This window comes from Penicillium digitatum, chromosome 1 (assembly GCF_016767815.1).
Source record: "Penicillium digitatum chromosome 1, complete sequence".
Classification (NCBI taxonomy): Eukaryota; Fungi; Ascomycota; class Eurotiomycetes; order Eurotiales; family Aspergillaceae; genus Penicillium; species Penicillium digitatum.
The window spans coordinates 1,517,772-1,539,467 of record NC_089384.1 but is presented as its reverse complement, the minus strand read 5'-3'; the positions used below and the strand labels follow the sequence as shown (position 1 = coordinate 1,539,467).

Genomic DNA, 21,696 nt, shown 5'->3' with positions numbered 1-21,696 from the left:
TTGTGTGCATAATTTGACTAGAATGTATCATCAGAAGAACGAACACCACCCGATGTACATAGACGCCAGTTTCTTCTTATCCGTTGCTTGTATGATCAATTCATCCACCTGGCCATCCACCGAAAGTGCAATGGGCTGCTTAGACATGAAGCCACGAAGTTTATTTCGAACATCTTCCAAGACGCCAGCTGGTGTGTCCGGGACATTCACATGGGTGCGACGCTGGGATAAAAAGCTCGTTAGGGAAGGACTTGTTGGGCACCGGAGGTGAAATTTACTCACTCTCTTCCCAATGAAATCGGTTGTTGGATCATGCAGAAATGTCTCGAGGACAGTCATCAAAGCATCCTCGTTTTGTCGTAGTAAGCTGAGCGTAATCTCACAAGTCCTTCTAAAGGGACCTATACGCTTGAAAATTAGCGTATGAGTTAAAATTGAGGATATCTTCAAACGAACCATTGTACCCGTAGGCGCCAAAGGCATCGACCATGTTATGGGTTAATCGGAATGGTACTACCTCGGGTTTCTCAAATGTTTGACCCTTGTCAAAGAGACAGTTGAAATCAACATGTAGGAGACCGCCTGTTCCTTCTTCGAATGAAAGGTTTTCGCCATGTCGATCGCCCAGACTTTGTGTAGAAAAAAAAACTTAGTTAGCATTATGGAACTTGAGACATCAGGCAAAGGCAGATAGAGAGCCCTCAAAACGTTGAACGGCGAGAGCGCATACCCAAGAACATATCCCACCATTGACATCACAGCAGAAGACCGTGTATACCTCAGTCTCGCTGTAAACCACGCCTCTGTTTCAGGAAACATCTCGATGAACCATTCATGAAGAACCGGCGGGAGCCTGCAACTGTTAGCATAGTGGACTCACAGTTGATCTTAGCACAGAAGATTTACTTCGCTAGGATTTTAGTGGTGAACAAGGGTAACTTGGCAAATGATCGATCAGCACAGATTTCGTTCAAATTATGCCTGATCTCGTTGTACTATTGCACGCGTTAATAGAACGGCCTTGGTATTTTGTTAGATGTTCTGCACCTACGTTTGGTGAAATGCCTCTTTCGCGCAGCAACTTGATGACGATCTCTCTCAGTGTGCGGAGGTTATCAACCCATTCAATAAGACCACATTCCTCGTTGAGAGGCGTCACAGCGTATGTTTTGATGTCTGTTCCGGGTCAGCCTTTGGAGTGTCTCAAATTTCATCGAATCACTTACACATGCGCCGCTTGCTGGATTCGACGTCTCTCTTAAGAAACCGGTTGATCATGTTGTTAAATTCCATGAGACGTTGATCCTTGCGTAAATCATCTTTGGGCTTGCAAAGTGCATTATAGATTTTCCCATCAGATCCTCGCAGGCTGATCTTGCGTGGCTTTTGAAGCGAATTCAGAACCTGTGCTTCATCCAAAACAGCTAATTATGATTAGCATGTCTTTGCGGGAGTAGGGATTTGATGACTGTACCCTCAATCGTTGTTGGATCCCGAGGGAAGGCCCTGAAGCCTTTGATGTACTCAATATTCTGACTAGCAGGGAGGCTTGGAATCAACATTGCCTGGAAAGGCACCACTAATCGGCATGGCGCAACTTTATGATTAAACCCTAGATTGCGGCCGAGTTGAACTCGAGATGACTTTTCCTCTACTGGAGCAAGGCAGAGTTGGAGTAGTTCCTCTGAGAACTTTGTACCTTGGGTTATCATGCGACGGATTTCGGATGCTGCCGAGGATTCACCCTTTGACTTGTTACCGTAGTCCTGAAATAGTTAGTCTCGCGTACTCTGTTTCAGACATTCGATACTTGCTATGATCTTCTGTAGGCAATTATAACCCCTCTTGGCTCGCTCCTTATTGGACGACTTGACAACGGCGAGGACTGTCCACAGGCCTTGCTGTGGGAAATTGCGAACTGCCTTCGCTACAATCCGTGTCAACAGATCATAGACTGTGATGTTAGGGTGACAGATCCTGGCAACCACTTGTGGTAGGATTGTAAACAACTACAACTGTCAGCTAGCTATTCGGAAAAATCGCATCTCATAAACCCACCAGAGCCGCCTGCAAGCGTTTGTCAATGAATTTCTTCAGTTGTGCATGCATCTCATCGAGGCTCTTCTTCCGCTGCGCTTGCGTATGTTTTTGAAATTCTCTAGTGTGTAATGAATCAATCATTAGAAGATGTTTACTAATGGCCACACTAGTAAAACTCGTTCTTACTCATTATCGCCTCTCTTCGGATCAATGGGCTGTTCAATAATCGAAGCATGTTCAAGCCAGAGGGTCAGAAGCTTGGGCAAGGTCTGGAAGACATATTTGGTCCCATATGTCAACGAGCGAAGATAATTGTCAATGACAAGTTTTGTGGCTTCTCCACTCAAGCTGTGTGATTATGGTCAGTGTAAGGAAGGGAATGGGAAGTCTGATCAACTGACTATATCTGAGCTTCCTTTCCCATGGGCTTGGCCTTCTCAGACTCCAGAATTTTGTTGTAATGCTTCCCCAGGTAATAGTGTGCCCTTTCCCACCTATCTGCCCATTAGAGCTGACTGTGTCAAAGCCGTGGTAATCCAACTTACTTTGGATACAACTTGATGGCCTCTCGGTATCTCTGGACAATGGCCTGAGAGTGGGTCTGACCAGCCCTGTCCGTCCATTTAGCTAGCATAAGATGAGCCTAGACGGGTTAGTGTCCTAGTCCATGTCACCTGTGTTATGCAACTTACGAGAGCAGTAGACTCATTTTGGTGCTGCCCATGACCTGAGAGAAACGACATGGCTTCAATCTCGACTGAAGAAGATGCACTCGGGGTAACTTCATTAGCAGAAATCGCACCCTCTAGGGTCTGAATAGCTTTTCGATGGTGTCCATCTTTCCAAAGGAGCCGCGCGTGTTCTATGGAAGCAGATCTGTCTTTCAACCGTGCTGCGTTGAGCATAGAGTGATACGCTTGACTGCTGAAATTGCCTTTCCTAGAAAGGCGAGCACTGGTGAGCCATGCAGCAGATAGATCAGAATCTGCAAACTCGCCCCTGTATCGTACTTTTTAGCTGTCTGCTTCATTTATTGTGGACCATGGACTCACGCTAGCTCCATTGTTGCTCGCCTTAATCCCAATAGGTATTGTTTATCGGAAAGGTAGCCACCCAGAACATCCAACCGTCGGTCTAGGGCACCCAGCAAGCCCGGGCGTGATTGACCTGATTGTGCTTTGGCAATGGATTCGACCTCCGACAAAGCATGTAATCGGAGCATGTCATCATGGCATGCTTGTAGCGATGCCACTGAATTTGTGGTAAGTGACCGGGCAACAGTGAGCCTGAGTTCATTGATCTTATCAGTAAATGCCTCGTTTTGCTTTCTACGAAGAGCGTCAAGGGCCGAGCCTATCCCAACGTTGAACTCCTCAGTTCCTTGTTTGGCACAAAGGTCAAGGTAACCCTCTAGCTTGTCCCATCTGCTCATTATCCAGGAAGCTTCAACCGCAAAGGGCAGGAACCGTGAAGCGGCTGACTCATTTTCTTTGAGAACCTCAAAGCGAGTGAGAATGGCGTCTAGATAAGGGTGAGCAAGCAGATAGAGGATGTAAAGACTGTCTCATGTTTGATCTTACCTTGTTGGCCAGATTCTTTAAGGCAGGTCACAAGATTCCATTGCGCATCGACATTGTCAGGTTCCTTCTCGAGTTGTAGCTCATACCAACTCTGCGCCGTGGCCCATCTCCCAGCTTTCCGGTGCTCAAGGATTTGCTGGTCAATGTCTAGTGCAGACAAGTGGCTTGAAATGCCTTCGATCCCATCAGGTTCGTCAATCTGGCTATAGATGTCTTGTAACCTTTGGTATAGAGGCTCGAGGCCGAATCTCTCTTGTGATTCTGGGTGGACCTTGGATTTCCGAATGTATTGTTCCCAGTGGAAAAGTGCTTTGGAAAATGATTTACATTCAACAGCTCGCTTAGAAATGATCTCGGGCGGTATTGAGGATACGAGATTTTCGACCGACTTGATCTGTGATGAGTATTTATCGATGAGCGCGTCACGGCTTTGATCTTTATGAGAACGACTCGTTTGATTGAAATTGTGATTGAGGCCATTGAGATGCTTTTTCTTTCCTTGCAGCCATCTAGACAGGTAGTCTAGTACTTCAAAAACGCTCTGCCGTCGAGGAAATGGTCATCGTCAATAATGAAAGCCAGTTCAATTCCATGGAGATTCTTACCTGACTACTGCTCATGATTGTTTCGCGAGCATTGTTGTTTGTCTCCGGAATAGGATGTGAAAGAACGCTCATCAGTTCGTATTGAAGATTATGCTGTTCTTGTACAGTCCCTCCAACGATACGGTTCAGGACTGCAAATGGTAGAAGGAATGAAGAGATAGAAATGTCTTGACCCTTCACAACACGACTTGATATTGAGAATACCATTTTTGCGTTGTCTCCATTCCCGGTTTGTAGAAGATCTTGTACCAGTGTTCGAAGCCACTCACTGTGAGTCAATTTAGGGGAAAAGAGTGGATAGTTGACCTCAGTATAACTGGTCACAACAGTGACCGTATAGGTAGATGTAAGAAATGGCGTAAGAGTGTTGCGAACACTTTCTGGAAGCTCCATCCAGCGTTGATACTTTTCATCGCCTTGCAAATCGCGAGAGCGCTGGGTCAGTACCGCATTCAGTTTACAAAATTTGAGCAGGCCTTGCATGGCCCATGCTAGGAAACCCTGAGCCCTAGTGTTGGAAGCAGACAAGAATGCATCAACCAAAACATGCTGGAGGAAGAAAATAATGAAAGCGACTGTCTCTTCCATTCTGTCAAAGTTGGACAAGACAAGTATATCTTTCTTCTCTTTGATTGTTTCAACTCGGTTTGGATCGAGGCAGCCGACAAGCCCTAGACATCGGGCCGAAAATAGAGTAATGCTGTCCGAGGTGGTACTGAACTTGACACAGCAGTCCAACAATGACCTAGTCAGCTGAGCAATCACAGGGTCTGGCTGTTCACTCAGAACAGAGTCATGAAGAAACTCCTCATTTGCTGACAGAAAAGGGGCCAACTCCATTAGAGCTTGTTCAACAACGGTGGCATTTTCACTCTGACAGCGTCTAATTAATGCCAGAAACTGACTTCGGACATCCATTTGGGCTCTCATGTCATTGATTTTGGCATCAAAGGCAGCCATCTCCGGAATGGATGCAAGAGAAGGCATCGTGTCGAAGGTATCTCGTACAAGACTCGAGTGATTAGTCAAGATATGATCGATGAGTTTACATGCGCTGTTCCTGCTCTCTTCGGTCAGGTTATCCCAATATCTGATCACAATCGCTAGTGTCTGATCAATTATTGGCTCAAGGTCCTCTTCGCCAAGAGAACTGATCAATGTCTTCCACGCGGAGAATGCATAATCACACAGTTCTTCAATCTCAAGCGCGGATCGAAGACATGCACAAACCTGCAACGTTTAGTAACTAGAATTGTCCGATTCCAAAGGCTGTATACATACCTGAGGCAATGCACTGCTAACATGACCCTGGGCAATCTTTATCATTTCTTCGATGGCTTTGATGTTTCTTCTTTTCTCTGCTAACGTTTGTCTCACTTGGAAGTCGTTAATGGCATTTGCGAATTGTGTGATAATACCGAGAACGTGCTCCTCGATGAAGTGACTTAGATCCGCTTTCTTTGACGAGCTTCCATGTGGAATCTTTCGCGGAACAAACGTGGCTAATCGATGGAGAGCTTGGTTGAACTGAAGGGACTCTTATCAGCGGCGCAGAAGGGGTGGAAAGAAACAAGCACATACCCTCTCTTTCTTTTGCTCGCCCGCATCACCCAGGCTCTTCAGCAAGTCACATGCAATGAGGATTGGTTCAATCCTCACCAATTCCGCCAAAGATCGACCCTTAAAAGCGGGATCTACATCTGCTAGAAGAGACATTATCATAGCCTCCGGATTGTCTGATTGCTGAGATAGGAGGAAAGCAAGAATTGCAGCCAGGTTGTTCTTCTCTGAGCAAACATCGAAAGCAGACTCGCCTTCGTTGCGACTAGCCCCGATTCTGCAAATGATGTCTCGTTTTCGTGTCAAAACTAGGTAGGGCAAGACATGGACTTCGGTCAACCGTAAGAAACCATCAACCTTCATGCCAAGCAAATCACATAGCTGTTCAGCCATGTACGGTCGAGATTGAAGGTTCTTGACCACAGTCACTGAAAGGGTCCTCCAGTAAGGCCTAAAAAGGCCAGCGGGTGTCAAGGAAAATTGTTGGGAAAGCTTGGACAACTAATAAGCTGTCACCATGTCTGTTGGGATGGAGAGCAAAGTTGTCACAATGGGAATCTCAGGGTTACTCACCTCGTTGTAAGCTACGGCGCAAACGTAGGGATTTGGATGACCAAGGTACTCCAAGAGCCGAAGGAGGATTATGTTCTTCTCTTCATCCTCCGAAACACTATGTAAACACAAGTTGTGAGCCAAGGTAACGAGATCTTGAGGAGTTGAAACGTACGTTGCTAGCTTGCAGAGTGTTATTATACAAGCTTCCTGTAACGGCATATCAGCTTTTCCGGAAAGATTTTTGAGCCACTCAAGCACAACAACGAAGTTGGCCCGACGAATATCTGTTGTTAAATTTGAGCGCACGAAAGCTACTACGGAATGTCTATATTTTAGTCAGTGTCAAGTGCTAGTGTGCCTTTGAGGATTATGGTACGCACCCAGTTGCAATACGCAATTCTCTGATTGAGCTCCGGAGTGAGTGAAGACAGAATTCTCCGGAGGCAGAGTTTGAAATATGCATTTGATTCGAGTTTGGAGCGTGCATCAAAATTCTCCTGAGTGTGACCATCGCAGATATCCGAGGACCAGGCGGACGTGTAAGCCTGGGTAAGATGAAATTGAATAATGACCATATCTCCTCAAATCCGGAGTGCTCCTCGTTTCCCGCACGATCAATCTGATACTGATCCGTATCGCATGTTTGACAAAAGAGTGTGTCTCGTTTGATGACCCCCGAGGGCTTCCTCATAAGCTTCCCTGCCGTTGCACAGCAAATTTTTCCTAGGATGTCCAAAAGCTCGGATTTTTTGTTTTCAGAAAGTTCGTCGTAGGAGGTTCTATCACAAAATTAGATCGGCATTTTACACGTAAAGAAGCATCCGTTGTCCACTCACTGTATGGAGGTGCGTAGATCTGCCATAGTTTTGCCACAGTCAGATTGAAGAATCGCCGATACATTACCCACAAGCAAATGAAATAGGCCATTATTGGTAGATCCTGTTGGTAGACCTGGAAGACACAGCCGCTTCGATGCACGAGCATATTCATTCGGCTCCGTTTGGTGTAAAATTCCGAATCTCTGAAATGCCGTGTCTGACTCCTCATCAATATCTCCAGGTGACCCTTTGTGTGTGTGCACTGTCAACGGGGGTGCTGTATCTAGAAGCTGAGCATACAAAGTCTGGAGAGGACTCTGATCTGGCGTTAGCTCGGAAGCCCACCTGTGCTAGAATGAGAGGGGCTTACCCAAAGACACGACTCAAGGGACTGGAAGCTGGAATTTCTGTCGTTGACTTCTGTCAACACTGGAAGTAGGTTTTCCCTCAATTGTTGCACCAGAGATTGAGAAGATTTTGCGGTTTCTGTCAAATCGCACAAGAAGCGACTTAGAATGACCTGAACAGAGGGCAACTTCCCTATATTCTCAAGGCTCAGGAAGCCACACAGGCATTGTGACCAAGTAGAGATTATGTTCGTTGAAAGCAGTCCAGCCAAAGTTGATCCTGGTACGCAGCATCGGTGTAAACATGTCAGATATTGCGAAGACACAACTGCATCTTCTGATGTGAGTTGTGCTCCTTTCATTTGCAACCACTCGATAATGACTTGTCTAAGGCGATGCAAGCTGTTCAAAACCCACGAGAAGTTTTGGCGAAGGATGAAATCATCACGTTTTGCACGGGGTTGCATTTCGCCCTTCGGGTTGAACGAATCAAGCAATCGACAGGCCAAAGAAACTGTCTGCGCAAAGCCCCCAAGTTCCACGTTGCTCTTGAATAATCCAGGGGAGAGACCTAGGTTTTGGGTGTCCTCAATAAGCGTTCCATTTGCGGTGGGTATCGACAACCCTTTAATGCGTGTATCCCAAGAATTGCTACGTTGGGACGTTTCAAGAGAGCACAGAATATCTAGAGACTGTTAATTTGGCCCAGGGTTCTACACCATCGGGGGCAAGAAACGGACCTGACGTGCAAGCACGCAGAAATGCAGCAACGGCATAGCTTGCAGGCAATGAGCGGACTTGCTTGAATTGGGAGCAAGCTAGGCTCGCACAAAGAAGGTGGATTTTTTCTCGAACGGTTTCAGATTTCCAGGTGGTGGCGAGTCGGATCAGTCGTAGGATTAGCCATGCGAATAGAGGAGCATGTCTGTCCTCGCCTAGAATGAGCGGGTCGGATGATCCCCACAAAGCCTGAGGGGCTTTCTCAATGCTGGCCTGAATTATATCTAAGCAGTCGAGGACTTGCCCTTCCCGATCTTGCTCTGATGTGCTCCCGTGCGGGCTAATCTCTAGGCCGGCCTTCAAGACAATGCATATGAGTTTGTTGACATCAGTGACATCTTCATCAACGCGTAGTTGACTTTGTATTTCACTAAGAAGTTCCTGACGCAGCTGTGCAAAAGTTTCCCGGGTGAGGTGTGATTCATTTCCCTGGGTTGCAAGATGCGGTACGAAACGCGAAGCAAGGATCGACGAGGTAGGTTCGGCTCTCCAAGCGTTCCCAGGCGCGGTGACCCGTTCATTGTCTCCATCAGTTGCCATATGGGACACACATGTTCATATTACCAAGTTTTAAATTTCGATTCCTCGTGTTTAAACAAGTTTCCAAGGTTGAGATGTGTTCATGTGGGTGTTTGAAGTGCGCAGATATGCGGAGAGAGTTGATAGGTCGATTGACACCTGAGGCATCAAGTGTCCACCATTGCATGCATATATACTACTGGTAATAATAACTGAGCGTAGGATCACTAGATCACGGTTAGAAATTCTATGAATTGGCCCTTTAAACGTCAAGTCAAGTAAATGGTCCGTGATTTTTTGTTGTGAGAGTCTTGTGCATTCACGTTAACTTGTAGTCAATGTTCAGAACTGTACATTTGTAAGAGATTGGGAAAAAATTAGAAAAAAATGGGTACATTGAGACATGTTAAATATGATCTAACAGATGCAATAGATATTCCAAATGTCCAAATATCCATCGTATCATGTTGGTCCTTGGACTGTGGCTCAGAGTTGGTCAACCTCACCTTGAAATTTCGGGTGCCACGCTCTTCATCCTCCTCTGACTCCTTCACTTCCTCATAACCGCAACTTACCCCACCAGTGGTTGGAGCTAACTCAAATAAATCCAAAATTTTAAGAGAAGACACTCTTCGAATTGGCTATGGAGTTCAAGGGTGATTCCGTTGTGGCGGAGGATTCGAGACATGGGCATTTCATGAAGCAAGCCTTGTTGATGGTACGAAACTTCTTGATGCCGGGGAATCAAAACATGCTCATTCATATTTCAGGGCGAGAAGGCTCTTGAGTCAGGCGAAACTCCCGTTGGTTGTGTTCTGGTGCACGACGATCAAATTGTGGGGTCTGGCATGAACGACACCAACAGATCTATGAATGTGGGTGACTTCAAAAGGTCTCAATGCACAGGAATTGCTGACATCCCCAGGGAACGAGACATGCCGAGTTTATGGCGATTGCAGACATGCTTCAAAGCTACCCTAGGGCAGCATTGCAATCTACTGATCTTTATGTTACGGTTGAACCATGTGTGATGTGTGCTTCCGCGCTGAAGCAGTACCGCATCCGCAGTGTATACTTTGGGTGCGCCAATGATCGATTTGGTGGCACTGGAGGTGTTCTCTCATTACACTCCGAGTCAGCGCATCCCAAGAAACGCCATCAACCGATCGTACAAGGCTAATCGAATTCAGCTCCTCAATTGACCTATCATACCCTGTCTACGGAGGGCTGTTCAGGGAAGAAGCAATCATGTTGCTTCGTCGTTTCTATATACAGGAGAACGAAAAAGGTAGGACTGAGTATGCACAAACAACAACCTCGATTACCTGCTGATAATGTGCCAGCTCCTAACCCCAGACCGAAAAAGAATCGAGAGTTGAACACTAGATTTGAAGATGGGAATGAAGCGCCATCAACTTGGTAGGCCTCGGATTCGGGATGTCTCTTAACGTTATTTTACTCGATATCTTCAGGGCTAGATTACATTTGCTTTTGTTACGAGTGGGAAATTGCTAATTCCAAAAGAAATCTCGAAGAGCGTCTGAACAGGAATCTGTATTGTGAATATCAATTGCGCCCCCCAAAACACACAAAATCGGATATGCTAGAAATCTGCAATACTGAACGGAAAGGCTGCCCATCATTCTTTTTTTTCTTCTTTCTAGCTGATGGTGTCTATTCATGAAGAGCCAGTGCGCTCTGCCTCCAATTCCTGCTCGGCCTGCTGGTAGTATTTGGCAGTGTCCACGCCATGCTGTTACAAAAACAATCAATATCATCCCCGTTTAAATGCCTTGAATTGGAAAACTTGCCTGGTCATGGTTGACAAAGTTGAACCATGGAACAACATGGATGAAAAGTTCAGAGTACCGCGAGTTGCGGGCTGCCATGCCTTGTAGGTGAGACGACATTTGGGATTTACCGTACAGAGGCTCGCCCTTCTTGACCTTGTCAACCATTTCACGAGTATCCATTTCGACTTCTCTAGCATTCTCGGTGAAGCCGTAAAAGCGCTCTGTGAAGTTGTGAGTTGAGATGTCATCCATGAAAAGCGTGTGAGGGTTGAGGTGGAGGGATATGGCTTACGGCAAGATCGCTGATAGAGAACGTGAAGACCGCCAAGTAGACCAACAGCTGTTGCAAGTCGCATAACGGGAGCGAAGCCACCACGGCCTACATGCGATGGGCTTGCTCTCTCCATGATCCAGAAAGAGATAGGAGCAGCGGAGGCCATGCCGCCAGCCACGGCCCAGTCGGAAGGCCGGGCATATCCGAACACCCGTTTCAAATGCCTGAAAAATTTGTAAGCTTGTGCCAAACTCTTGGAATCCGGGGTAAAGCGTACGGGTCGGAGTCGATCAACTGTGGGACATGTTAGCAAGAGACGTACGCAAACAACTCGGGGACGGAAAAGTAGCAGTCCCGGCTCATGGATCAATCATACCGGGTAGTCAGTGTTAGCCCGCTTAGAGGGCACAATGGCTGCTTTGTTATCGGTCGCCATGTTGCTTGAAGTGAAGGTGTGCAAGCATTCGAGGTTGAAGTTCTGGGAGTTGGAGGAAGAGGACGAAGCTAACCTAATATGGCTTAGAACAGTTAGGTAAGGCGGACAAGGGGACTGACAGCCAATAAGAGCGTAGATAACAGGTCACTCGCGTCACGCGTCTAAGGCCGCATCTGATTGATTGACATGGGATCCCAAGATAGTATTTCTCACATGAAAGTTGGACTACTCCAATCCTGGTGCTGTTTTTTTTTTCTGTTAAACATCCAGTTACCTGATCCTCTCAAATCGATCCCTTGACGTACTTGCATTTAAAACAGCGTCTGTGCGTGTGTGGAACTATGGCGAACGCGAACGTTTCAGACCGACGAAGCTCACCGACAGCGGGCGATTTGGATGACCTTTTTGATTATGACATTGGTTTGGATGAAATTATTCCAGATGAAAATGCCCCCAATGCCAACAGTGCCAAGGCCTCGGGGACAGGGGACTCTGCTCTCGGTTTGGGTCTTGATGAAGAAGTCAAAGTCACAAAGAAACGACACCCTGTGGTCAAATTAGACGAGGGCCGGTGAGTTCCGCGTGCTACCTTGTTTCTTGATTGAGATATCTCATTTTGCTTTGGGAGACCGCTTAGGGCTATAACAATGCTGATAAAAAGGCCAGTTTACTCTCACAACCGGGTATACCCAAACTGCGCCATACTGCCAGACAGAGGCTAAAATTCAAGGGCAAAGGACAAGAGGTTCGTTCTACTGACTATAAAACATACCTACGGTGTGGCTAGCGTAACTAACTTGAGTTCGTTATAGTTCAAGGATGCCGCACGCCTGCTCAACTTTTACCAGCTATGGCTCGATGATCTATTTCCACGCGCAAAATTTGCAGACGGTCTGGCAATGATTGAGAAACTGGGACACTCAAAACGCATCCAGGCTATGCGACGAGAATGGATAGAAGAAGAGAAACCGAGGGGTTTTAATGGCTCTGGACCTACACGAGAAGAGCTCGAAAATCGCGACCTCCTCAAGAATCCTGAAGATCTCAATCATAACCCAGCTGCGATGGTTCAGGACCAGGAAGGGGCTGCCGACCAAGATCTATTTCTTCCAGACCCAAACAAGAGTGCACGACCTATAATCAGCTACCCCGAGCTCGAGCCCGAGGAAGATGATTTGGAGGATCTTCTCAGAGAACAAGATGAGCCTATGACTGATTTTACCCCCGATATGCGTGTCTCATCTTCACGGGGACCAAACAATGATAATGACAACTATGACGCTGAATATGAAGCGATGAAGGAGCTTGGGATGTAGTTGTCAAGGCACCTTACCTTGTACGATAAATTTTAATGACAGCGATGGAAAACACTTAAACCTGGGACAAGCCCGCCGATTGCTGCTAGACCATAAGCTAGTTCCTGTTTAATCAAATCAGCTAGACCATGCATAGCTCAGGTAAGGATTGAACAACTGGACGCGGGCTGAGTCTAAAACTTGAATTGCTAGAGATGGCACGTTGGATTACATTGGAGAAAAGGAGTCAATTTCAAATAACATGCTAACTGAGCAGAATAACTGGAGATTGCAAAGCAACTCTTCATGTACTGCTCTGAGAACGAGACAACACGTAGAAGGCAGAAAAAGAGACATTAGATGTTACAATAAAGGATAGGCCAATGGAGTAAATTGACCTCATACGCTGGCAGGCTCTGTGAAAACAGAGAACTGACCGCCTGCACCCGCCCAGTTCAATTTCTTTCCACGAGTAGCAGTGTTGTCGATAACAGTAGCTACCTCGATGTCATCCTGTGTACCTTGTCCAGTTTGGTATGTAGCTGAGAAACCCCATGACCATGCACGACCTTCGGCATCGATGGCGAGAGAATGATCCGAGGCAGCCGCCACAACCTTAGCCTTGATGTCAGGAACGGGAGTAGGTGCGATCAGGATACGGGGGCGATCACGCTCATCCTTGATAACGGCATCATCGGAAAGTGTATCGATCTTCAGGCCGCTTTGGAAACCGTCGAGACGACCCCAAACCAAGCATTCACCATCACCGGCGATAGCAACTGAGTGATGAGCACCACCGCAGATTTGGGAAATATCTCTGTTAGAAAGTGATTCAACGAGGGTAGGATGCACGATAGCAGCTTCGTCGTCCCCGGCGCCCTCGCGGAGGGCCGTTGCACCGAAGCTATTCAATCCCCAAGAGTAGACATTGCCAGTGGTGTGAACAGCAAATGAGTGGTATGAGCCGCTCCCGATGTGGACAATGTTCTTGGGAAGACCGAACTCTCGAGGCTGAAGGCCATTCAACCTGTTGCGCTCCACGATCCGGCGGCCGAGCTGATTCTGTTGTCCTGAGCCCCACGAGAAGACGCGACCTTGATCGTTCAGGGCAAGAACGTGATTGGCTCCACAAGTCAGGTGTGTGATCTTCTTCAGAGACGAGATCAAAGTTGGGGTTGTTTGAACGCGAGAAGACGCGTCAAATCCGAGGATTCCATCGTTGCTCTAAAATGGTTATTAGTAAAATAAATCCGACCCAAGGTAGTCAGATCATCTTACTCTGAAGGTGCCCCAGCCATAGACCAGACCATCATCGGTCAGGGCAAAGCTTGCGCTATCGGCGGCGGCGACTTCAACGAAGACAGTGCCTTCGGGGAAAGCGGTGGCAGGGATAGCAGTAGGAATAGACTCCCGGGGGTTCAATCCGCTGTCTTCATCGTCTGACTCGGAATCACTGTCGTTTTCAATGTCTTTGTAACCGCCGTCCCACTCGGTTTCTCTTCCGAGCGCACCCTGGTCGTTCACGCCCCAGGAGAATATTTTGTTGTCATAGGTCAGAGCTAGACAGTGCATTCCGCCGACAGCAACCTGGACGACTCCGACCTCTTCAGCAGACAAAAGCTTGTTCAAACGTGGGCGCTTCACATCGATAACATTCTTGGCTGTGCCCAAACCCAGCTCACCAGAGCTACCTTCACCACAGACAAATACATTCAGCTTGGTCTTTGGGGCCTCATTGATGACAACTTTGGCCTTCGGCTTTGGCTGACGGGGTTGCGCGACACGGGATCTTTTGATTTCGCGAGGTTTCTCCTCATCCTCATCAGCTTTGCGCTTCTTCGTAGCAGAGGTCGATTTAATAGATGACATTTTGCTTGGCTTCTCAGTGGACTTTGTGGATTTCTTCGTGGACTTCGCGGCCTGCTTCGCATCAGGCTTTGGAGCAGACTTTGCAGGCTTCGTAGATTCTTTCAATGGCTTTTCGGTCTTCGTCACAGTAGCCTGTCTGGCGGTGGTGCGTACTCGAGTACTTCTCTTAACCGTCTCCGTCGAAGCCTCGACAGACTTGGACGTGTTCTTCTTAGGAGGCATTTTGCCTTAGAGTGAGAGCTATTAGGAATAGCAAAGAATGAGAAAGGACAGAGGGGAGTGGAATGTATGAAGCTGGGATTGAAAGAGTAAAAGGGAAAAGGTATGGAAAAGGGTAAAAAAAAAAGACGGTGCCAAGCCAAAACACAAGCCAAAACAATAGCACATTCTCTTCCCAGCCACCTTCAATGGGCTGATTCATTTACATTCATTTACCTTCATTTACTTAGGTAGATTGATGTTACGCGTTATTACGTGAATATATGTTCAATGTTTCTTTACTGTTTATATCTATGAGTTGAATTGAATTAATGAATAAAATTTTTTTAATGGAATTATCCCCTTTTGAAGAGGACACTAAGCCATCAATGGGCTGTTTCTTCGCGAATCTTGCCGCACATTATCACATTTTGTCCCAATGGCATCCATTTAACATCTCGTGGATTCAAGGCAGCATTGGGGGTACCCTCTTGATCTTGTTTCGAGTCAGGGCTGACATTCACTCCACCACGACCAAGGTAGGTGGGAGCAACCGTCACAATAATCGAATCAATAAAGCTTGTATACTCTGGGTTCAACAATTCACTCAGAACCGTACCGCCACCCTCAATCATGACACTTTTAATGCCTTCAGATGCCAAGGCACGAAAGACGGCTTCCCAGCGTAATCGCCAGTGTTGATTGTATTCTACAATGCGGAGAAAATCTCCACCGTAGCCTTTGAGCATCACTAGTGTCTGGGGGTTGATTTGAGCCCCTGGAGATAACACAACCCATGGAGCTTTGCCTTTGCCTTCAACGGCAGTACGTAACATTCGGCATTCAGGATGAATAGGCCATCGGCCCATAGGGTCAATGATCACTGGCCGTGGTTGCCACATTCTCCCCAGGCCTCCAAATCCACCAGCCCCTTCCAGACGGCAGTTCAGACCTGGATTATCGGCAAGAACAGTCCCTACTCCAACGAGAATGGCATCATGCCGGGAGCGAAGGTAATGGGTCATCAATTTGGCCTCCGGTCCAGACAATACCGTCTGCATCCCTGGTTGAAGAGAGATCTTGGAGTCCATTGACGATGCGTATGACAATGTGACATGGGGTAATTCTCGGCGCTCCGAGTGATTGGGAAGATAAGGATGTAAGAAGTCTAGCGAAAATTGGGGGAATGATAGTGTGTCCGGGGGCAAAGCTGACGGGATCGAGCTTGGTTTTTTTTGGGAGGAAACCTCGTTGACACCATCAGTGCTTTGAGTTTTAACAATACCATGACCCTTTTGGTATTCATAGCCCTCGTGGGCAATCAGATTCACCTCTGGATTTTGTATACGCCACTTGGCGGAGATGTTGCGGACGTCCGTCACCGTGAAGAATCGCCCTCCAGCCTCCCCAAGCTTATCTGGTTCTTCTTGGAATTTTGTATAGATCGAGGAAGGGAGATATCCCTTCACAGATTCTTTGCGCGCATACTCCATTAATCCCGAGTTCCGCTTTACTCGGTCAATGTAGTCAAGGTCATGCGAGTGGATGTTGCAACTTCCCGGCGTTCTCGCGATAGTGACAGTCGAGTATGCACCTTCAAACCGGACAACCTTGATTTGAAAATTGCAGATTCCCCCCTCTCGGACTCGCTTTTTGCGAGGGCGCTTGCCCTCTGGCAAGGGGCGAGTTTCAGATGTGCGGTGTGTTGGACGCCGTAGACGGCACATGTAATAATCGGTGGTGCAATGTCCCTCTTTGCTCGCATTAGATCTTTGTTTGACCCATACATTATCAATAAAAGGCCAGTATGTTTCAAACTCTTCAAGACTGATTTCTATCGGGTCCTTGCACTCGAATAGGACCTTGCGGATGCGCGCTAGGTTCGGCGGATTGCTGAAAAGGCTAGAGGTAGCCTTTGCGCCTTGACACGTTGATGCGTTGCTGTGAGCATCTCCGATGGTCGCACTGCGCTGTGTTGGCGTATTCTCGTCCCCGTGTGATGCTTGTTTATCAAGGGCACCGGATAGGTTGATCAGGGTTGTGGTTTCGGGCAGGTCTTCGTCCATCGCATCTCGTGTACCACAGGCTCGTTCGATCTCTTGGTCTGTTCCCAAGACGTCTTTCGTCTGCACGGGAGCTCCGTTTTGTGAGGATCCTGCCTCGCTGCCAGAAGCCTCTAAGCTCGAGACAGACGCGTTGGAGGCATGGTCCATCCTCGGGAAGCGTGGCAGAATACAATTTTACCTCTGTATTCCCAGCTACGGCAATGAAATGGCCATTTCACTGGGGAGTAGCCCCAGATAGATGCAAATATACGATGCAGAGCAAAATGTCGGAGAAGGAGCCTCGGGTAGGATTTGGTGGGGCGGAAGCATGAACGCCCGGACATGTTACGTTCTGAGGTCCACAGGTAACTAGTCAACTGGTTCCTCAGTACGGAGTACGGAATATGTGGCTAGTAGTATGTCAAAATATCACGAAGGTACTACCTACCAGAGGAACATAAACTACAGATTGCAACTAGATTCAGGTTTAGAAACCAAATAGAAATCATTAGAAAGATTGACCATTGCATTCTCTTCAATTGCATTATCAGAGGAATCTCAAATCACATTTAATATGCCCCGATATCCGCCCCAGCACGAGCAAGAGTCTCATAGACCCGTGGCGGCAGTTTGTACTTGACCATTCCCGAGAAAATCATGAGATCCTTGGCCATGACAAGCAAAGTATCCGCCAATCCCTGCCGCACTTCACTGTCGTACATCCCAAAGGTACGTTTTTGGCGTTCATAGCCAATACATGTGATACTCCACATGATGACAGGCCCGACGTTGCGTGAAATGATGGGCGGTAAAGCCGAGAAGGCTTGGGCCGTGCTTCGAATGTACGACACGGAGCCCTGTGCTTGCAAAGGGAGAATACCCAAAGCGTTGATAGCCTGTTACATTCATTAGTACTTCAACCATCAAGTAAAAACCACGGGTTAGAGACACATACATCAAGAGCTGGCGCCCATCTGCCGGCTTCAACCTGGGTCTTAGCTTCCAACATACGCAGCAGCAACCCACAAGCATCGCGGTTGACTTGTCGGATTTGTCCATAATACATTATGTCCGAATCGTAAAGACTGATCATGTTCTTGGCAAGCATGCCTGGATCATCCACAGCAGTCAAACTGAGGCTGCTTCCGGCTTCCAACGCCTCTGGCTCATCTTGATTTTGGTCGACCCTTGGGCGCAAGGGTTGCAGCTTCGGCATGGCACCGCCTAGCTCAATCGCGATCGCATCTGACAATGCACGGTTGATAATGTCAATGACACGGTCATAGTTCTCTGCCAAGTGGTAAAGAAGCACAGCATCCGTGATTAACCCCTTATCATCCGCCACGGCAGCAGCTTGAACCGTAATGGTCTTCAAGAATTCTTGCTGGTCGACCAATTTGATCAAATCGAGACGTTGCTCTATGGCTCCCTTGAAGCGTGTTCCGTCCGCCCGAATATCGCCTAGCAATTTGGCGAAGTCCCTGGTCTCTAGAATGAACTCTCGCAGGGCCTCGTGGCAGACTGATGCTTGAGACTTGCCCAGAGCACCTGGAAGATCTGCGTTGAGGCAGATCAGCGTGAAGTAATCGATGGCAGCTTCAACAAATCCAGTGCGGAATTCTCGGGTGTACTGGGTCAAAAGATATCCGAAATTGATCTGGGGATATTGCTTGACGGTAAAGGAGACTATACACAGCAAGGAATTTTGATGTTAGCAAGGTCATAACGTCATGGCAGAAGACAAGCTTACGAATTTCTTCACCAGAGGTGTAGAAGTCGGACACACGTAAGAGGCCATAATAGGACAGGGCGATGGCGAAATGAACGGCAGTGACTGGAGCATAGGTGCCGAGGTAATGCACAGCCTGCTCAAACATTCCTCCCAATATCTGCAGCAGGAAGTAAGTTCCATAGCCACCGGGTCCCTCGTTGCCCTTGGTGAAGACACGTTGGCCAATTTCCTGAATGTCGGTCTGAATATCCTCTAGACCAAAGACGTCACCTGCAACCTCTTCAGCGCGATCGTCCTCTCTTGCAAGGCTGAATTGTAGCCACATCCAGTCCTCGACGGTCTGCTTTACACCATCCAAGCGACGACGCGAGAGATCACAGCGACCAATGATCTTGTAACATGCCATTCGGTAAGGATCGACAGTGTTTTCAGGTGCGTTCCGTGAGCGTTGCTGAAACTCGCCGTTGATCTTTTGCTGCAAGTCCCGGGGCAGTCTCCTGCTCTGTGCGTAGGTTGTCATGTAGGTCACAAATTTGTGATCTAAAGACCGGAACCCGCTGTCCCGACTAACATATTCAGCTGCCTCAGTCACAAAACCACATCGAAGAAGGTAGAAGATGAGAATCCAGCAGTAGTCTTGGTTCACCATTTGGAGCTCAGTCCCGTCAGGTGCCAGATCCTTCCTTGCGGCTTGAAGACGGATATAGGCGCGAATCTTGTTGACCACGGTCGGAATTCCTCCCAATTGTGCTTCCCGGGGGTTTTTGGCAATGGCGGTTTCAACTTCGTCGAAGAATGTGCTCTCGAGGAAACCCCTGGAGCCTTCAAGAATTTGCTTCTTCAGTTCAATTGATTTGAGAGATTTAGACGATTCTTCAAGGTAATCTTCGGCATACTGTCGCTCCTTCACTGCTCCGGGCTCCGATGTGTTCATGATGTTTGGCTTTTCGTGGACAATTCTTATCAAGGCTTGGTATGCATTGAAGAGTTGCCGAGGTACCTAAAAAATAATTAGCTGCTCGAACATCTATGTCGCGGGAGAGCTTGAAACTTACATCACCACCGGCTTGTACTTCAACATATGAAAACTCGTCGAGTATGGGGTAACATTTTCCCTGAAGTCTGGCGAGGTTTAATTGTTGAACCTTCTCGGCGTAGTGACCCATCTTTTCCCGTTGGAACCTGAAATCAGGTGAGTGGGCCGCAGTTCCTACATTTCGCTCTACTGGGTCTTCAAATATTTGACGGCTTGCCAAGCCGGCCCCAGGTGTGCCAATCACCGACTTCTCGAGGCCGGAACGCCCGTATACGCTTCTGCGGGATACGGTTGAGGGTCCGTTGGCTGGGGCAGCTCCGGTTTGCTTAGACTGTCTTGCCGTCCGCCCAAAGGCACCCCTCGTGGTAGATTTCAGCCCTCCAGCGCCGGTAGCGTCTTTCTGCGATAATCCGAAGTGGTGGAATATTTTTTCACGCTGGTCTTCCCAATCCATGTCCACCTTCTCCTCTAGAAAAGCATCGAAGTCCCGCTGAGCTCTGGTGAGACCCTCTGCGATCATGACTTGTCGGCCACGTTGCTGGATATTCCGCAAAAATCTTTGATTGTCTGGGTCAAATTGGTCCAGTTCCCTCACCGGGGCCGCCAGAGATGCCTGAGGATCCATGGATTTGAGGTCGCGCAATGCTTGCCCGGGGGATATGCCGGAAGCTGCAAGAAGATAATGACTATTGATAATATGGCAAGGTTAGCCAAGGTCAATAACAAGAATGGTGTGACAAGGTGGTGGAGGTGAAACTCACGCTTTGGTGTTCTTGCCGTTTGAGGTATCCTTTTGTCCCGCGGAGCCTAGCTCTCGCGCCTTCCTTCGGATGTCGTCCAGGCCTAACTGGAGACTGGGCACGTCTTCGAAGTTGTTGTTCTGAATAACCGATGACAATGGTCGCTTTTTTCCACGCTCTAATAGACTGTTGAAAAATGCAGGTTGTGTTGACTGACTTGGAGGTTGTCCTTGGGTCTGCGGGTTGCTAGCTTGTTGAGTCTGGCCGAAGGTTGGGGCTTGAGCGGGCTGTTGCTGGGCCTGAGATTGACCTCCGAACAGAGACGGTGTTTGCGCGCCTTGTGCACCTGTAGCAGAAAATTTTGCGAAAGGACTTGTGGTCGAATTGTTTGCGCCAAAGAGGCTGTTCAACTGTGGGGATGTCGAGGCTCCAAGAGCACCCCCTCCGAAGAGAGAACCGGTGTTGGAAGCCATGGAGGGCTGGTGGGTTCGAAAACTTTGGAAAACCCAAAAAAAAAGAAAAGCTAGGTACGATTTCAGCGAAAATATTCTCCAAATTAGTTCAATTCGAACTGACAATTAAGCAAACAGGTGCTGATCAAAGGTCAAGAAAACTGCACACTGAGAGCTCTGTAACGGCAAAGAACGACAGTGGATTTTTTCCAGTCTTCGGATAGCAAAGAACGGAGCTTCAGCGGAGCTCTACCTTTATGGCGGTAAAATAATGGCCCGGCGATTAAGAGTCAATAGGTGTCAAAAGCCAATTGAAGAGGCTGTTCCCGTCTAAACAATTCAACCTCATATTCCGGATCATTAATTGACCGATGGCCCGAAGTCCTCTTGTTGCTTTGTTTCTCAATGGCCCGAAATCATTGATCCCATTTAAACCTTCCGTTCAGTCTTTCAATCAATAATAACGTTCAATACATTGATACGCGAAAATGCCTGTGTTTCAATCCAAAACCTTTCGTCGAGCAGCTACAGAATCATCGTCCCTCGGTGAACGGCTCGGTGCTTTTTACCGGGCACGATTGGCTAGACACCCTTTCATTCTCTTCGGACTTCCATTTATGGCCGTTATTGTAGCTGGGTCATTTGCTTTGACACCTGCTGCTGCCTTGCGATATGAGCGGTATGATCGCAAAGTCAAGCAGCTCAGTCAAGACGAAGCATTTGACCTCGGACTCAAGGGTCCCGACGGGGAAGAGGGTATCAAACGCAACCCGCGGAGGAGGATTGTAGGCGACGAAAAGGAGGAATACTACGTATGTATTGTTAATTGATCTTGAATTTTTGCCTGATATTTAAACTGAATACTAATTAATATGGACGCTTACAGAGGCTCATGGCAAAAGATCTCGACCAATGGGAGCAGAAGCGAGTAGAGCGATTCAAAGGTGAACCGGATGGAAGACTGTAACGCTTTGAATTCAGATACCCGAATGCTTCTGGTATAGTCAAACGCGACGAAAGCA

At 47.7% G+C, this 21,696-nt stretch overlaps 8 protein-coding genes across 8 annotated transcripts; 3 read left to right on the top strand and 5 right to left on the bottom strand.

Annotated features, from left to right (window-relative positions):
• Positions 1 to 30: 30 nt before the first annotated feature.
• Positions 31 to 8,825, bottom strand: Pdw03_2860 (Protein kinase-like domain; the record flags this gene model as incomplete). The annotated part of the gene is made up of 25 exons (XM_066100303.1): positions 31 to 222; positions 283 to 401; positions 457 to 629; positions 731 to 853; positions 907 to 995; positions 1,052 to 1,176; positions 1,227 to 1,424; positions 1,475 to 1,766; positions 1,815 to 2,009; positions 2,059 to 2,158; positions 2,227 to 2,388; positions 2,442 to 2,534; positions 2,586 to 2,683; positions 2,733 to 3,039; positions 3,093 to 3,561; positions 3,621 to 4,161; positions 4,226 to 5,455; positions 5,507 to 5,752; positions 5,807 to 6,286; positions 6,359 to 6,455; positions 6,513 to 6,665; positions 6,721 to 7,119; positions 7,177 to 7,475; positions 7,529 to 8,190; positions 8,246 to 8,825. The coding sequence occupies 25 exons, from the start codon at positions 8,823 to 8,825 to the stop codon at positions 31 to 33; spliced, it is 7,422 nt and encodes a 2,473-aa protein (XP_065955703.1).
• Positions 8,826 to 9,447: 622 nt separating this feature from the next.
• Positions 9,448 to 10,227, top strand: Pdw03_2859 (APOBEC/CMP deaminase, zinc-binding; the record flags this gene model as incomplete). Its single annotated transcript, XM_066100302.1, has 5 exons — positions 9,448 to 9,522; positions 9,575 to 9,679; positions 9,730 to 9,938; positions 9,995 to 10,092; positions 10,148 to 10,227. 5 exons carry the CDS (start codon positions 9,448 to 9,450, stop codon positions 10,225 to 10,227), a joined length of 567 nt encoding a protein of 188 aa, XP_065955702.1.
• A 255-nt stretch (positions 10,228 to 10,482) lies between these two features.
• Pdw03_2858 (NADH-ubiquinone oxidoreductase subunit, putative) lies at positions 10,483 to 11,307 on the bottom strand (the record flags this gene model as incomplete). Its single annotated transcript, XM_014682162.1, has 5 exons — positions 10,483 to 10,557; positions 10,616 to 10,818; positions 10,890 to 11,095; positions 11,149 to 11,165; positions 11,248 to 11,307. The coding sequence occupies 5 exons, from the start codon at positions 11,305 to 11,307 to the stop codon at positions 10,483 to 10,485; spliced, it is 561 nt and encodes a 186-aa protein (XP_014537648.1).
• Positions 11,308 to 11,648: 341 nt separating this feature from the next.
• Pdw03_2857 (Replication fork protection component Swi3) lies at positions 11,649 to 12,623 on the top strand (the record flags this gene model as incomplete). Its single annotated transcript, XM_014682163.1, has 3 exons — positions 11,649 to 11,878; positions 11,974 to 12,052; positions 12,120 to 12,623. The coding sequence occupies 3 exons, from the start codon at positions 11,649 to 11,651 to the stop codon at positions 12,621 to 12,623; spliced, it is 813 nt and encodes a 270-aa protein (XP_014537649.1).
• Positions 12,624 to 13,001: 378 nt separating this feature from the next.
• Positions 13,002 to 14,693, bottom strand: Pdw03_2856 (Ran exchange factor Prp20/Pim1, putative; the record flags this gene model as incomplete). Its single annotated transcript, XM_014682164.1, has 2 exons — positions 13,002 to 13,826; positions 13,881 to 14,693. 2 exons carry the CDS (start codon positions 14,691 to 14,693, stop codon positions 13,002 to 13,004), a joined length of 1,638 nt encoding a protein of 545 aa, XP_014537650.1.
• A 362-nt stretch (positions 14,694 to 15,055) lies between these two features.
• On the bottom strand, positions 15,056 to 16,882 carry Pdw03_2855 (Riboflavin-specific deaminase; the record flags this gene model as incomplete). The annotated part of the gene is made up of 1 exon (XM_014682165.1): positions 15,056 to 16,882. One exon carries the CDS (start codon positions 16,880 to 16,882, stop codon positions 15,056 to 15,058), a length of 1,827 nt encoding a protein of 608 aa, XP_014537651.1.
• A 401-nt stretch (positions 16,883 to 17,283) lies between these two features.
• Positions 17,284 to 21,023, bottom strand: Pdw03_2854 (Nuclear pore protein (Nic96), putative; the record flags this gene model as incomplete). Its single annotated transcript, XM_014682166.2, has 7 exons — positions 17,284 to 17,610; positions 17,670 to 18,400; positions 18,465 to 19,446; positions 19,502 to 20,168; positions 20,244 to 20,745; positions 20,799 to 20,815; positions 21,019 to 21,023. 7 exons carry the CDS (start codon positions 21,021 to 21,023, stop codon positions 17,284 to 17,286), a joined length of 3,231 nt encoding a protein of 1,076 aa, XP_014537652.2.
• A 139-nt stretch (positions 21,024 to 21,162) lies between these two features.
• On the top strand, positions 21,163 to 21,641 carry Pdw03_2853 (Cytochrome c oxidase assembly protein COX16; the record flags this gene model as incomplete). The annotated part of the gene is made up of 2 exons (XM_014682167.2): positions 21,163 to 21,486; positions 21,561 to 21,641. 2 exons carry the CDS (start codon positions 21,163 to 21,165, stop codon positions 21,639 to 21,641), a joined length of 405 nt encoding a protein of 134 aa, XP_014537653.2.
• Between the last annotated feature and the right edge of the window lie 55 nt (positions 21,642 to 21,696).